Genomic DNA, 15863 nt, shown 5'->3' with positions numbered 1-15863 from the left:
GGCATTGCCTCTCTACTGGGCAGGTAAGAGTGAACAAGACAGGCGGACCCTGCTGTTCTCCAGTAATAATGCTGATGAAGGAAATGAAAAATGAACAGACAAAAAGAAAACTTATGCAATTGAAGAGAATTAAAGGCCGGGCGTGGTGGGTCATGCCTGTAATCCAAGCACTTTGGAGGCCAAGGCAGGCGGATCACCTGAGATGGGAGTTCAAGACCAGCCTAACCAACATGGTGAAGCCCCATCTTAAAAAAAAAAAAAAAAAAAAAAAAAAGAGTTAAAGTAGTCAAATGACAGTACTAAAAGTGAGACAGGGTAGTCAGGGAAGTCCTACTTATTTTTATTTATTTATTTTTTCAGATGGAGTCTTGCTCTTATTGCCCAGGATGGAGTGCCATGGCAGGATCTCGGCTCGCTGCAACCTCTGCCTCCCGAGTTCAAGCAATTCTCCTGCCTCAGCTTCCCTACTAGCTGGGATTACAGGCGCCCGCCACCACACTCGGCTTTTTTTTTTTTTTTTTATGGTGTGTTTTTAGTAGAGCGGGGTTTCGCCATGTTGGTCAGGCTGGTCTCAAACTTCTGACCTCGTGATTCGCCGCCTTGGCCTTCCAAAGTGCTGGAATTAACAGGCGTGAGCCGCCGCGCCCGACCATTTTTTAAAAATTTATTTATTTATTTATTTATTTATTTTTTTTGAGACGGAGTTTCGCTTTTGTTACCCAGGCTGGAGTGCAATGGCGGGATCTCGGCTCACCGCAAACTCCGCCTCCTGGGTTCAGGCAATTCTCCTGCCTCAGCCTCCTGAGTAGCTGGGATTACAGGCACGCGCCACCATGCCCAGCTAATTTTTTGTATTTTTAGTAGAGATGGGGTTTCACCATGTTGACCAGGATGGTCTCGATCTCTTGACCTCGTGATCCACCCGCCTCGGCCTCCCAAAGTGCTGGGATTACAGGCGTGAGCCACCGCGCCCGGCCTAAAAATTTATTTTTATTATTTTTTAATTTAGAGACTCTCACTTTGTTGTCCAGGCTGGTCTTGAACTCCTGGGCTCAAGCAATCCTCCGGCCTCGGCCCCCCAGTGCTGGGATTGCAGCCATGAACCACCACACCTGGCCAAGACCTGCTTCTTGGAGGTGACAATAGGCTAAGCTCTAAATGGAAAGAAATTTCTACTCATGGGAATGAATCCCACCCAGGTTCTTCCAGCCCGCTGCTGACAAAACCAATTCACTAAGTCCCTAATGCTTAGCACTACACTAAATGCTACAGAAATAGAGTTGTATTAACGTGAGGCTGGCCTCAGGGACGAAGAGTTACCACTCAAGTGTTTTCCGGAAGGTTCAGCTCAGAGGTTAGGGTTTTCAGTTTGGTGTGGGAGGGCAGTAGGGAATGGGTGCGGCTGACTGGCTGGAGATGCTATCCGCCCAGTTAGCAGCACCCTGAGTCCGCCTCTGGGTGGAGGACTGGGGCAGAAGAAAGGATTGGGTCTTGAGTCACGAGTCTGGGTGGGGTCAGTTAGTCGCCAGAATGCGAAAAGTCTGAAGAATGCCTCAAAAGACTAACCTTAAGTTCTACAATAAGGACGTTAACTACAGGAGTAATTGGGGAAGTTACACATCCAATGTCCTCCGAAACAATAGCTGGTTATCGTTCAAGTACATTTTAGCAGAATTCAGGGCACTCTCGGAATCCTAACCTCCTGATCTTTCATTAGTTTTACACAGACAGTTTCAGCCCCTGAACAGGGAGGGGGCCCGTTTAAGGGAGGGACTATGATCATCCTTGCTTAAAAGTTAAACTATAAATTCTCCCATGTTTAGCTTGGCTTATGCCCAGGAATGACCGAAGACAGCCAGCCTGCGAGGCTGGAGGCAAGATGGAGTGAGCCATGTTAGATTTCTCTCACTGTCTTTGCAAAGGCGGTTTCCAGGAACACCGTGCAGAGTAGATGATTTTCTACCAGGGTCCTTTTGGTCATTTCTTCCTAGCTGTCCTATTCTTTTCTTGGCGACTCATCTACCCGTCCTTGCCCCAGTTGCTTTCCGTGGCGGCGCAAGACCCTGCACAACCCGAAACATTCCACAGCTAAAACGGTTCCAACTTCCGGAGGCCGCCCGGAAGGGGCGGGGCTTATGGTAGTCTTTAATACGTCTCGGCCTGGTTGTCTGAAGATTGACGGAAGTGCTCTGTGTTGTTGCCGGAAGTGGGAAGAGAGGTTGCGATGGCGGCTGTAGCTGCATCCGAGGTGAGTTCGACGACCCCGCACCGGGGGTTTTGTTGGTGAGGGTTCAGGGAGCGGCTTGGGAGAGAGGTGGAGGCGAAGTCTAGTTTCGCTTCAGGTCGGCGCAGACACTGTGGGGTCGAGTCGGCAGTCGACACCTTAGGCCCAGCCTGTCCGGGCCGGCGGGGACTCGGCCTGGGCCGTCCCGGCAGAAGCCGAGTCGCCTCTGCCTGAAGCCAGTTCTCCTCACCTCAGGTGCTGGTGGACAGCGTGGAGGAGGGGTCCCCCGCTGCGGCGGCGGAGTTGGCCGCTCAGAAGCGCGAACAGAGACTGCGCAAATTCCGGGAGCTGCACCTGAAGCGGGTGAGTAGTCTTGGAGGCCGGCCCAGATTGGTCACTTGGCCAGGGCCAGGCGCTTTTGTAGATGGGGCGAGAAAGCTACACCACTGCATCTGACAGACCCACAGAACGGGATCATCTGAAATGAAAGCTGTATCCGGTGGTACTCAACCCTGGCAGCACATTGGGATCATTCTGAGAACATTTGAAAATACACCTGTTCACTCCAGCCCCCCTCCCACGCACATCCAATGTAATGTATCTGGGTTAGGTTTGGGAGTCTCTATTACTAACAACCTCTCTGCTCTGTGATTCTAACAAATTCTTCATTTTTTCCTAGGGAAATATGTAGAGCTAGAGAGAGGAAGAAACTTGTACGGTGTCAATAGGAGATCTCGTTCACTTTATTTAAAAAATAATTTTATGTCAGAATCTGTTTGAAAAGAAAGAAAGAAAATCATCTGTCTCTAGGACTTCTGTGGGGAAAGAAGAAAAAAGAAAAAAATAATGAGCAAACCTTTGAAAGTCTACGGCGTGGTAGTTCAGTCAGTTGGTAGGGAATCGGATGTTTAAGTGCCCTGGAAGTGCAGAGGAGAGATGAATGCAGTTTGTGGGTCGCCAGGGAATACCTCATGTAATAGGTGACACCTAAACTACTGATTGAAAAGTGTATTATTATCAGACAACTAAAGGAGTTGGAGAAAGAGATATCCAAGCAGAGGGAACAAATGCAAAGAAATAATTTGTATTAGGGATAAGAGTCCAGCAAATAGTTGGCTGCAGTTGGAGCAGAGGAAGAGAAAAGCAGCCCCCATTTCAGCATGGAGTGACCTGGCAGCTAGGCCATGGTTTCACAAAATCCCACAATCACTCTGACTCTTGTAGTGAGACAAAGAAGACTTTTCATATCACAAAAAGGACCACACATCTCTTTCATCTGGCTAACACCAGTGACTGTTATTACCAAATACAACTTTAGTCTCACTCCATTACTCCTGCCTCCTGTATAAAAATTTAAGATACCTAATTGTAGAATGCCCCTGCTTTCTGACCATACCCAATCCAGATCCTTAACCCTCCCCCCAGTCACCTGATACAAACCCAAATACTGGAATAAGCCCCTGCTAACACCCTGTCACTCAAATCTCCATGGGGTCCCTGTGGTTTACTCTCCTCTATGCAACAAACTCAACTTTGTTGACTGTAGGTGTGTTCTTGGTGTCTTTGATTGGAGGGCTTTTCCAGACCCAAGAATATACTAGGGATGGTAGTTGGGAGGAGTAGCTCTCTTTGCCTAGGAAAAATTAATCTAATAAACAATTAAAAAGGCATGCTTAAATATTAGAGTGATTGTGTAAGGAACACATGTCTGGAAATTAGGAGACAGGGCTTCCTGGACAAAATGTCACCAGCTTATGACCTAAAAAATGTTTAAATGTCTAACTTAAGTTTTCCTTAAGATGATATACTCATTTTGGTTTTATGCAATTAAGTTTATTTAAAAATAGACTCTTCTCCCGGACACCCCAGTTCCAAAAAAAAAAAAAAGACACTTCAATGGTACTTCAAATGGAAAGTTCCTTTCATTTTTCATTTGTCAATGTAAATTGTTAAAATATTTAAAAAGGAGGGGAATTTGGAAACGGTTAGAGGCATGAAGATAGGTGTTAAATTCTGTAAACAAACTGAGGCTTTTTTCTTGAATTAGGATTAAAAGATAACTGAGGCCCAGTGCAGTGGCTCACACCTGTAATCCCAGCACTTTGGGAGGCTGAGGGATGCAGGTCACTTGAGTCCAGGAGTTCAACACCAGCCTGGCCAAACTGCAAAACCCCGTTTCTACTAAAAATACAAAAAAATAAGCCAGGCATTGTGGCACATGCTTGTAATCCCAGCGACTTGGAGGCTGAGGCATGAGAATTGTTTGAACCCCGGAGGCAAAAGTTGAAATGAGCTGAGATGGTGCCACTCACTACACTCCGGCTTTGGCGACAGAGTGAGACTCTGTCTCCAAAAAAAAGGAATTGAAGTTAGAGTGTCTTTCATAGCATATGCTGTAATTCTTTTGTTTTCTTTTCTTTTTTTGAGATGGAGTTTTGCTCTGTCACCCAGGCTAGAGTGCGGTGTCGTGATCTTGGCTCACCTTAAGCTCTGCCTCCTGGGTTCAAGCGATTCTCCTGCCTCAGCCTCCTGAGTAGCTGGGATTACAGCTGTGTGCCAGCATGCCCAGCTAATTATGTATTTTTAGTAGAGATGTGATTTTGCCATGTTGACCAGGCTGGTCTTGAACTCAAGTGGTCCGTCTGCCTCAGCCTCCCAAAGTGCTAGGATTAGAGGCATGAGCCACCTTACCCTGCTAATTTAATATTATTAAATGCCCAATAAAGTCTACTTAAATGCCACTATAGTATGGTTCCCCCATATTTCGAAACCTTGTTCTGATGCAATAAAAAGAGATCACACAACTCATAGAGGCAAAGCTGATTTTAGCCTCTAGTGCTCTGGAACAGCAAACCAGTGCAACTCAACACATTTTTCTTGACTGCATAAAAGTGTAGACCATGTTAGCCTATTCCCTAGCTTAAAATCCCGTGATGGCTCTCTATTGCTTTTAGGATAAATGGGGTCACCTTATTAATATGTCGTGCCTGATCCTCCTCACAGCAGATAAGATGTATCTGGATTTATTTTCATGTTTTAGCTGACACACTTCTTACGTTACAATTTTAGAATGAAGCTCGTAAATTAAATCACCAAGAAGTTGTGGAAGAAGATAAAAGACTAAAATTACCTGCAAATTGGGAAGCCAAAAAAGCTCGTTTGGAGTGGGAATTACAGGAAGAAGAAAAGAAAAAGGTTAGGAACTATTCTATCTTCATAAGTGATTTATTTAGTCATTCTGTTATATCAAAACACTACAACATAGTGGTTGAATACACTGGCTCTTAGGCCAAGCTGCCAGAATTGAAATTCTGGCCCTGCTTGTTACCAACTGCAACACCTTGGGTGAGTTTATTTAACTTCTCTGTACTTCTGTTTTCTCATCAATAAAACGGGGACTATAGCAATAATTATTTGAGTTAATTATGATTTAAATGAATTAATGCATGTAAAACATTTAAAACAAGGTCTGACACCTGATACACAGTCAGTAAATATCATGTACTCACTTATATACCATAGTATATTCCCAAATTTCCTTTAAATATTATTAAAGGGGCCGGGTACAGTGGCTCATGCCGGTAATCCCAGCACTTTGGGAGGTCAAAGTGGGCAGATTGCTTGAGGTCAGGAGTTCAAGACCAGCCTGGCCAACATGGCAAAACCCTGTCTTTTTTTTTTTTTTGAGACGGAGTTTCACTCTTGTTACCTAGGCTAGAGTGCAGTGGGACACGATCTCGGCTCACCGCAACCTCCGCCTCCTGGGTTCAGGCAATTCTCCTGCCTCAACCTCCTGAGTAGCTGGGATTACAGGCACGTGCCACCATGCCGAGCTAATGTTTTGTATTTTTAGTAGAGATGGGGTTTCACTATGTTGACCAGGATGGTCTCGATTTCTTGACCTCGTGATCCACCCGCCTCGGCCTCCCGAAGTGCTGGGATTACAGGCTTGAGCCACCGCGCCCGGCAGAAAACCCTGTCTTTACTAAAAATACAAAAATTCGCCGGGCATGGCAGCATGTTCCTGTAGTCCCAACTACTTGGGAGGCTGAGACATGAGAATCCCTTGAACCTGGGAGGTGGAGGTTGCTGTGAGCTAAGAGTGTACCACTTCGATTCAGCCTGGGAGACAGCAAGTGAAACTCCGTCTCAAAAAAAAAAAAAAAAAAAAACCAAACTATTAAAGTATTGCTTGATATTAATTGGATCTTTCTTGATTTAAAGTAAATCAAATTACTGCTTGTATCATAATTGTAGGTATCAGCTTTTTTCTTCTATTTAGGAATGTGCAGCAAGAGGAGAAGATTATGAGAAAGTGAAGTTGCTGGAGATCAGTGCAGAAGATGCAGAAAGATGGGAGAGGAAAAAGAAGAGGAAAAACCCTGATCTGGGATTTTCAGGTCAGAGTGACCTTTATTGAACTGTACTTTATTAGCTGGGCTGAGAATCATTTCCTTTATTGTCTCTGGTTTCAAGAAAGGATCTGCCTCTTGGCTTCCTTCATGGGATATTCTTTTTGAGGCCCAAGACCAAGAAAAGTACAAATATGTCTCTTAGGACAGAAATGAAAAAAGGCTGTACTTCAGTTAGCTGGGTTTCTAAATACTTGATGGTAAAATTTATCAAAGTCTGTTCGTCAGCATCTTCAGGATAGAAGCTATGCTTACAATAGTGTTTTGAACATATACTACTTCATACAGATTGAGTATCCCTAGTCTGAAAATCTGAAATCCAAAATGTTGCAAAATCCAAAACTGTTTGAGTGCCAGTATGATGCTGTGATGGTTGAAAGAAATGCTGATTGGAGCATTTCAGATTTTGGATTTAAGTATAATACAAATATTCCAAAATCTGAAAAAATCTAAAACACTTCCAATCCCAAGCATTTTGGATAAGGGATAATATAGATTTTTCTCTCAATAGGAAGGTCCAAAGAGGGAAATATATCATCTCTGTTTCTCATTTTATGTTTTTAGATTATGCTGCTGCCCAGTTACGCCAGTACCATCGGTTGACCAAGCAGATCAAACCTGACATGGAAACATATGAGAGACTGAGAGAAAAACAGTAAGTCCTTTATTCATCCTGAGGTGATGTGGATGTATTTGTGTGTACATGTGTGTATGTGTACACATGTACATAAATAGAATCATGCTTTAATGCTGTATGGGTTATTAATAGCTGTCTAAGGATGGTCTGTGTTTTTTCAGGATTTTTTTCCTTGTGTTTTTTTTCTTTTGAGATGGAGTCTTGGTCTGTCACCCAGGCTGGAGTGCAGTGGTACGGTCTTAGCTCACTGCAACCTCCGCCTCCTGGGTTCAGACGATTCTTCTGCCTCAGCCTCCTGAGTAGCTGGGATAACAGGGGCCCACCACCATGCCCAGCTAATTTTTCTGTTTTTAGCTGAGATGGGGTTTCACCATGTTGGCCAGGCTGGTCTTGAACTCCTGACCTCAAGCAGTCTGCCCACCTTGACCTCCCAAAGTGCTGGGATTACAGCTGAGTCACTGTGCCTGGCCCTTCCTTGCTTCTTGTTGTTTTTTTTTTTTAAGAGACAGGGTCTCGCTCGTTGCCTAAGCTGGAGTGCATTGCCACCATCATGGCTCACTGTAACCTGAAAGTTGTGGCTTCAAGGGATCTTTCCACATGAGCCTCCTCAATAGCTAGGATTACAGGCATGTGCCATGATTCCTGGCTAATTAACTTTTTGTAGAGGTGGGGTGTCACTGTCTTGCTCAGGCTGTCTCGAACTCCTGGACTCAAGTGATCCTCCCACTTTGGCCTCTCTCAGAGGGTTGAGATTATAGGTCTGAGCCACTGTGCCAGGCCTGGTCTCTGTTTTGACAGCACTGTTTATTGCTTATTTCACAGCAATTAAATTGATCACCCGTTTTTTGTTTTTTCCTAAAAACTGGTAGTTTTGTTTTTTTCTAAGACTGGTTGTTGATTGATTAACACCTTGATCGTCGTAGTTACTTGTTACTGATGTACTGTTTTAGGAAGCAGAATGCTTTAGTGCTGGGACTGGTGAACTTTTTTTTTTTTTTTTTTTTTTTTTTTTTTTTTGAGAGGGAGTTTGGCTCTTGTTGCCCAGGCTGGGGTGCAATGGTGTGATCTTGGCTCACCACAACCTCCGCCTCCTAAGTTCAAATGATTCTCCTGCCTCAGCCTTCCGAGTAGCTGGGATTACAGGCACGCATCACCATGCCCAGCTAATTTTGTATTTTTAGGAGAGACAGGGTTTCTCCATGTTAGTCAGGCTAGTCTCAGACTCCCGACCTCAGGTGATTCCCCCACCTCAGCTTCCCAAAGTGCTGGGATTACAGGCATGAGCCACCATGCCCAGTCGGGGTTGGTGAACTTTTTCTGTGAAGGACCAGATAGTAAATATTTTCAGCTTTGTGAGCCATATAGTCTCTGTCACAGCTACTCAGCTGTGCTGCTGCAGTGCAAAAGCAGCTGCAGAGGATTCATGAAAGAATGGGTGCGGCTGTGTCCCAGTAAAACTGTTGTCATAAACAGGTGGTGGGCTGTAGTTTGCCAGCTTGCTTTAGTGGAAAAGAAAATAACCTCAGGATGGAGCTCTAATCCCAGCTCTGTCCCTAGCACTTTGTAACCTTTGATAAGTCCTGGAGCCTCTGCCTGTTGGCTCTTTGATCTGTAGAATGAAGGTGTTGGAGAAGATGATGTCTTAGTTTCCTTTCAATTTTGTATTTTAAAAAATATTTAAAAAATTTTTTTTTTTTTTTTTTTTTGAGACGGAGTTCCACTCATGTTACCCAGGCTGGAGTGCAATGGCGCGATCTCGGCTCACTGCAACCTCCGCCTCCTGGGTTCAGGCAATTCTCCTGCCTCAGCCTCCTGAGTAGCTGGGATTACAGGCACGTGCCACCATGCCCAGCTGATTTTTTGTATTTTTAGTAGAGACGGGGTTTCACCATGTTGACCAGGATGGTCTCGATCTCTTGACCTCGTGATTCACCCGCCTCGGCCTCCCAAAGTGCTGGGATTACAGGCTTGAGCCACCGCGCCCGGCAAAAAATTTTTTCTTAGTTCTCATAAGATCTGAATCAATTTTGTATTTTTCAATTTTTTTTTTTTGAGACAGAGTCTCGCTCTGTCGCCCAGGCTAGAGTGCAGTGGCACAATCTCAACTCACTGCAACCTCTGCCTCCCAGGTTCAAGGGGTTCTCCTGCCTTAGCCTCCCAAGTAGCTGGGATTAAGGCGCCCGCCACCATGCTTGTAAATTTTTGTGTTTTTAGTAGAGATGGAGTTTTACCATGTTGGCCAGGCTGGTCTCAAACTCCTGACCTCAGGTGATGTGCCCACTTTGGGCTCCCAAAATGCTGGGATTCCAGGCATGAGCCACTGTGCATGGCTGTATTTTTATTTTAATGAAAAAAAAATTGTTTTTTGAGACAGAGTCTTACTTTGTTGCCCAAGGTGGAGTGCAGTGGGGTGATCTTGGCTCATGGCAATCTCCACCTCCCAGGTTCAAGTGATTCTCCTGCTTCAGCTTCCTGAGTAGCTGGGACTACAGGTGTGTGCCACCATGCCTGGCTAATTTTTGTACTTTTAGTAGAGACAGGGTTTTGCCATGTTGGCCAGGCTGGTCTTGAACTCCTGACCTCAAATGCTCCACCTGACTTGACTTCCCAAAGTGCTGGGAATACATATGTGAGTCACCACATTGGACCTGTATTTTATTAAAGAAAAAAATTGGGCATGGCACAGTGGCTCACGCCTGTAATCAGTGCTTTGGGAAGTGAGGCAGGCGGATCACAAAATCAGGTGTTCGAGACCAGCCTGGCCAACATGGAGACACCTCATCTCTACTAAAGATAGAAAAAATTAGCCGGGTGTGGTGGTGGGTGCCTGCAATCCCAGATATTCGGAGGCTGAGGCAGGAGAATCGCTTGAATTTGGGAGGTGGAGGTTACAGTGAGTTGAGACCTTGCTGCTGCACTCCAGCCTGGGCAACAGAGCAAAACCCTGTCTCAAAAAAAAAAAAAAAAAAAAAAAAATTAGGATCTCACAGTAAATATACGTGTATATTTTCTCTCTCATCATGAATGGTAGTTTCATTTGACATTTGAAAATGGAGCATTTATAGTGTTCCCATAAGTTAATTTTGCTGTCTTTTCAGTGGAGAAGAGTTTTTCCCAACATCTAATAGTCTTCTTCATGGAACACATGTGCCTTCCACAGAGGAAATTGACAGAATGGTCATAGATTTGGAAAAACAGTAAGTATTCAGTAGAGCAGCCTGACATTGTAAATAGTTAGTGACAAATGCACTTAAAGTATGCACCTGAATCTCATGTGCTTAGAATGAATTGAAAAGATATAAATTACACTTGCTAATTTCTGATGCATCTATAGTGGTTTGGGAGTAGATAGCAAGTATGGGTTGAACATGTATGACTTGGAGTGGAGATGCAGAATGTTGATGAAATGGAATTGTTATAAGTAAAGGGGAAAGGTCTAAAAAAAAAGGATCCTTCTTTAAGGACTTTAACAGTTACTCCCCTGTTTGATTTGAAGAAACAAGAATGTTGTAGTAAATGTTCCTCAATTATGTTTGTGTTTCCTAATTCTGATAGAGGCAACTATTCAGTAGAGCAGAATGAAAATATATTAGGAGTTAATACGTGTAAAGTATTAAGAATGGTGTCTGGGCTGGGCGTAGTGGCTCCTGCCTGTAATCATAGGCCTTCAGGAGATTGAGGCAGGAGGATCGCTTGAGCCCAGAAGTTTGAGAACAGCCTGGGTAACGTGGCAAAACCCTGTCACTACAAAAAGAATACAAGAATTAGCTGGGCATGGTGGTGCATGCCTGTAGTCCCAGCTACTTGGGAGACTCAGTCAGGAGGATCACTTGAGTCTAAGTGGTCGAGGGTGCAGTGAACTGTGATTGCACCACTGCACTCCAGTTTGGGTGACAGAGTGAGACCCTATGTCAAAACAAACAAACAAACAAACAAAAAGCAGTGTCTGGCACATATTGTGCACTCAGTATTAGCTGTGATTATTTAATATAATTTTTTTTTCGAGATGGAGTCTCACTCTGTTGCTCAGGCTGGAGTGCAGTGGTGTGATCTCGGTTCACTGCAGTCTCCGCCTCTCAGGTTCAAGCTACCTCCAGAGTGGTTGGGGCCACAGGCATGCGCCACCACTCTTGGCTAGTTTTTGTATTTTTAGTACAGATCCAGTTTTGCCATGTTGATGAGGCTGGTCCCGAACTCCTGACCTTAGGTGATCCACCTATCTCGGCCTCCCAAAGTGCTAGGATTACAGGTGTGAGCCATGGTGCCTGGCCTATTTAATATAATTATTGTTACAGTTATCTTCTTATTTAAAAAATGTATTAAAAATTTTTTTATAGTGATGCAGTCTCTGTGTTATCCAGGCTGGTCTGGAACTTGTGAGTTCAAGTGATCCTCTTAAAAAATGTATTTAAAAATATTTTTTTATAGTGATGGAATCTCTCTGTGTTGTCCAGGCTGGTTTGGAACTCCTGAGGGCAAGCGATCCTCCCAAAGGACCTTTTGGGAGGCCTTGTCCTTCAGAAATACTAGGGTTACAGGCATCAGCCGCCATGACCAGCTAATAGCTATCTTCTTCTTTTTTTTTTTTTTTTTTTTTTGAGATGCAGTTTTGCTCCTGTTGCCCAGGCTGGAGTGCAATGGCGCATTCTCAGTTCACTGCAACCTCTGCCTCCCAGGTTCAAGCGGTTCTCTTGCCTCAGCCTTCCAAGTAGCTGGGATTACAGGCTTGCACAACCATGCCCAGCTAATTTTGTATTTCTCCATGTTGGTCAGGCTGGTCTTGAACTCCTGACCTCAGGTGATCCGCCCGCCTTGGCCTCTCAAACTGCTGGAATTACAGGTGTGAGCCACAGTGCCTGGCCTAATAAGTTATCTACTTTTAAGTGGTGCTTCGGTACAGTCGAGCTCCCAACAATTGAATCATTGCTTTAGCAATCTGAAGATGAATTTGTGTTTACTGGATTTCATAGTTCATATCCTGAGTTGTGCCATTAATTCAGTTTCAACTGGAACTTGATGAAAACTGGCCTGGCTTCCTCCAGCCCCCACAACGTGTGCAATTCTAAATGTAGATTTTATTCTTAACTGTTTGGTGATATCTTATTAAGATCAAAAGAGAAGGCAATTTTGAATTTTGTAAATTTTCTTCTTTCCTCAGGATTGAAAAACGAGACAAATATAGCCGGAGACGTCCTTATAACGATGATGCAGATATTGACTACATTAATGAAAGGAATGCCAAATTCAACAAGAAAGCTGAAAGATTCTATGGGAAATACACGGCTGAAATTAAACAGAATTTGGAAAGAGGAACAGCTGTCTAATTCCTTCAAGAACTGTTTATAGAAGCTTGAGAATGGGGTAAAAATTTCTATCAAAATCAAGTTCTTTTTGAAATTTTATCAGTAATCTAGAATTTAGTAGTCTATGTCTTCTCACTCAGCATTTAGAAATAAAAATACTGTTTCTTAAACGTATATCCTTCCATGTATATTTCCACATTTTTGTGCTTGGATTTAAGATGTATTTCTTGTAGTGAAGTTGTTTTGTAAAAATCTACTTTGTATACATTCTAATTATATTATTTTTCTATGTATTTTAAATGTATATGACTGTTCAATCTTTGAAGCATTTTGGGCTTAAGATTGCCAGCAGCATACATCAGATGCAGTCATTGTTGCAATCAGTGTGGAATTTGACAGAGTCTAGACTCAGGAGCCACTCGGGGTTGTGGACTCCAAAGGTAAGGACAGTGATGAGGAAGATGGCAGTGGCTACTGGAGGGCTGCGGCAGTCACTCCTTGTGGCGGCCAGTGACCAAGGTCAGGGAGGAGTGAGCTATCCCCTCATGATACTGACCATGTATAGTTCCCTTTTTGAAAAGCAATAAAATGCTTTGGATTAGAATTCCTAACATTTTTTGTGTATCATTTACACAAATGTTTGTATGTATACATTTGTATATTACACATACGTGCTTTCATTCTGCAAATACTGAAAGAACGTTTTATTATGGGAAATTTCAGTACCCTTGTTGAATCCCATATGCTTAGTACCCTGTTTAACAATTATCAACTCATGGCACCTCTGCTTCATTTTTATTTCTATCAATTTTCTCCTTCACGACTCTTATTTTGATGCAAATACCGTATATATAATTTCATCTATAAATACTTTTGTATGTATCTCTGAAAGATAAAGACAAAGAAAATGACCACAACACTATTATCACTGCAATAGATTTATTTTCATAAAACTCTAGAGAAAACCAGGCGTGGTGTTGTGTGCCTGTAGTCCCAGCTACTTAGGAGGCTAAGGCTGGAGGATCGCTTGACTACAGGAGCTCTGGGCTGTAGTGCCCTAGGCCGATGGGGTGTCTGCACTAAGTTCCGCGTAAATATGGTGACCTTCTGGAAGCGGCGGGGGACCACCAGGTGGCCTAAGGAGTGAACCTGCCCAGGTCAGAAACGGAGCAGGTCAAAACTCCCGTGCTGATCAGTAGTGGGATTGCGCCTGTGAATAGCCTCTGCATTCCAGCCTGGGCAACATAGTGAGACCCTGTCTCTCAAAAAAAAAAAAAAACCTCCAGAGAAAGAGTTATTTTTTCTGTATGTTGAATTAAATGCTAAATATCTAATTGGGATATTTTAAATTCAAAGAAATCTGAAGCTCAGAAAATTTCAAATATTGGCTGGGTGTGATAGCTCACGCCTGTAGTCCCAGCACTTTGGGAGGTCGAGGCAGGTGGATCACTTAAGATCAGGAGTTCGAGACTAACCTGGCCAACATGGTGAAACCCCATCTCTACTAAAAATATAAAAATTAGCCGGGTGTGGTGGCAGGTGCCTGTAATCCCAGCTACTAGGGAGGCTGAGGCGGGAGAATCGCTTCAGGGAGATAGTGGCTGCAGTGGGCACTGCACTCCAGCCTAGGTCACAGAGCAAGACTCTGCCTCAAAAAAAAAAAAAAGAAAAAATTCAAATACTTCAACTTTAGTGTTTAAAGACAATATAACATATGATGCCACTGGTGACTAATAGATTATTCTCTTTAACATAGCACTTTAGAAAAAAATTTTTGTTCTCCCTTTTTTTCCTGTTTCTTCTCCTGGCATTTCTTTTTTTTCATACCCAACTGCAATGTGAAAAAGAACATAACAAGGTTATTTATTTTTTTGTAGAGATGAGGTCTCACCATGTTGCCGAGGCTAATTGCGAACTCTTGGGCTCAAGCAGTCCTGCCTTGGCCTCCGTGAGTGCTGGGATTACAGGTATGAGCTGCTGAGCCCAGCTCCTCTCCTGGCATTTCTATGTGCATTTAATCACAGATCTATCGCAAAGGCTTGATGCCTCACAATAGCCTTAAAAAACATCTTTTTTTTTTTTTTTTTTTTTGGAGCCGGAGTTTTGCTCTTGTTACCCAGGCTGGAGTGCAATGGCGCGATCTCAGCTCACCGCAACCTCCGCCTCCTGGGTTCAGGCAATTCTGCCCCAGCCTCCTTAGTAGCTGGGATTACAGGCACGCACCACCATGCCCAGCTAATTTTTTGTATTTTTAGTAGAGACGGGGTTTCACCATGTTGACCAGGATGGTCTCGATCTTTTGACCTCGTGATCCACCCGCCTCGGCCTCCCATGGTGCTGGGATTACAGGCTTGAGCCACCGCGTCCGGCCAAAAAACATCTTAAAAATACTGTTGAATAGAACATGGCAATGTAATTAAAAGAACAACTCACTGTGACGCAGCAGGGTTTGTTCTAAGAATGCAGGAGTAGTGTGTAGATTATGAGTTGCCTGGTTTAATTCTTCGTTACCAACCAGCACCCAGATGTTTTTGTGAATTTGTGGTAGTATTTCCAGATAAACACTTGGTTCCCCAGCTTGACTTATTATAGGTGGTCAGATGTTATAATTCTGGCTAATAGGACACAGGCTAGCTTTCTTTTGAGAAACCTTTTCTTTCCTGATGTGGGAGGAGGTGCTGCCCCTCTTCCTCCCCTCCTCCTTGGATCACATCCAGGAGCCCTGGAGTTGCAGAAGCCTTTTGTGTCATGAAGTAGCAAGCATGAGGATAAAAGCTAACATGGAGGGAGAGTGGAGCAGAGCTTGTGTTGCGGTGCTGAGCAACTGTACCTAGATGTCCACCTCTTTTCCCCTTACTTGCTGTTGAATAAATTTATTAGGCTGGTGCAAAAGTGATTGCGGTTTTGGCCATTATTATTTTTTTATTTTTATTTTTATTTTTGAAATGGTCCAGGAGAATACTATTTTTTTTTGTTTTTTTGAGGTGGAGTCTTGCTCTATTGCCCAGGCTGGAGTGCAGTGGCATGATCTCAGCTCACTGTAACCTCCACCTCCCAGGTTCTCCTGCCTCAGCTTCTCAAGTAGCTGGGATTATAGGTGCCCACCACCACACCCGGCTAATTTTTGTATTTTTAGTAGGGACAGGATTTTGCCATGTTGGCCAGGCTGGTCTCAAACTCATGACCTCAGATTATCCACCAGCCTCAACCTCCCAATGTGCTGGGATTACAGGTGTGAGCCACCGTGCTTGACCTTTGCCATTACTTTTTTTTTTTTTTTTTTTTGA

The 15863-nt window shown here is 43.8% G+C and overlaps 1 protein-coding gene and 1 long non-coding RNA gene across 2 annotated transcripts in view; one reads left to right on the top strand and one right to left on the bottom strand.

Annotated features, from left to right (window-relative positions):
- Window positions 1-1046: 1046 nt before the first annotated feature.
- LOC116566475 overlaps window positions 1047-15863 on the bottom strand; it is a 20288-nt gene continuing 5471 nt past the window's right edge. The window contains exons 2-3 of the long non-coding RNA XR_004275876.1: window positions 14071-14077; window positions 1047-1561 (exon numbers count right to left, since the gene is read on the bottom strand). This is a non-coding gene — a long non-coding RNA (uncharacterized LOC116566475). The remainder of the gene's footprint in view (window positions 1562-14070; window positions 14078-15863) is intronic.
- On the top strand, window positions 2139-13180 carry SYF2 (SYF2 pre-mRNA splicing factor). The gene is made up of 7 exons (XM_032300868.1): window positions 2139-2248; window positions 2480-2587; window positions 5294-5419; window positions 6507-6624; window positions 7201-7291; window positions 10372-10470; window positions 12432-13180. Exons 1-7 carry the CDS (start codon window positions 2225-2227, stop codon window positions 12595-12597), a joined length of 732 nt encoding a protein of 243 aa, XP_032156759.1. The 5' UTR covers window positions 2139-2224; the 3' UTR covers window positions 12598-13180.

Source organism: Sapajus apella, unplaced genomic scaffold (assembly GCF_009761245.1).
Source record: "Sapajus apella isolate SASKATOON/1434 unplaced genomic scaffold, GSC_monkey_1.0 scaffold43, whole genome shotgun sequence".
In the NCBI taxonomy this organism is placed as follows: domain Eukaryota; kingdom Metazoa; phylum Chordata; class Mammalia; order Primates; family Cebidae; genus Sapajus; species Sapajus apella.
Note: the sequence above shows the minus strand (reverse complement) of the source record. Positions and strands in the feature narration are given on the sequence as shown.

Excerpts from the sequence above, each read along its gene's own strand:
- SYF2 (XM_032300868.1), top strand. The coding sequence starts at position 2,225 with ATGGCGGCTGTAGCTGCATCCGAG. Across the intron at positions 2,588-5,293 it reads GGGAGCTGCACCTGAAGCGG|AATGAAGCTCGTAAATTAAA; the intron begins GTGAGTAGTCTT and ends TTACAATTTTAG. Across the intron at positions 10,471-12,431 it reads GTCATAGATTTGGAAAAACA|GATTGAAAAACGAGACAAAT; the intron begins GTAAGTATTCAG and ends TTCTTTCCTCAG.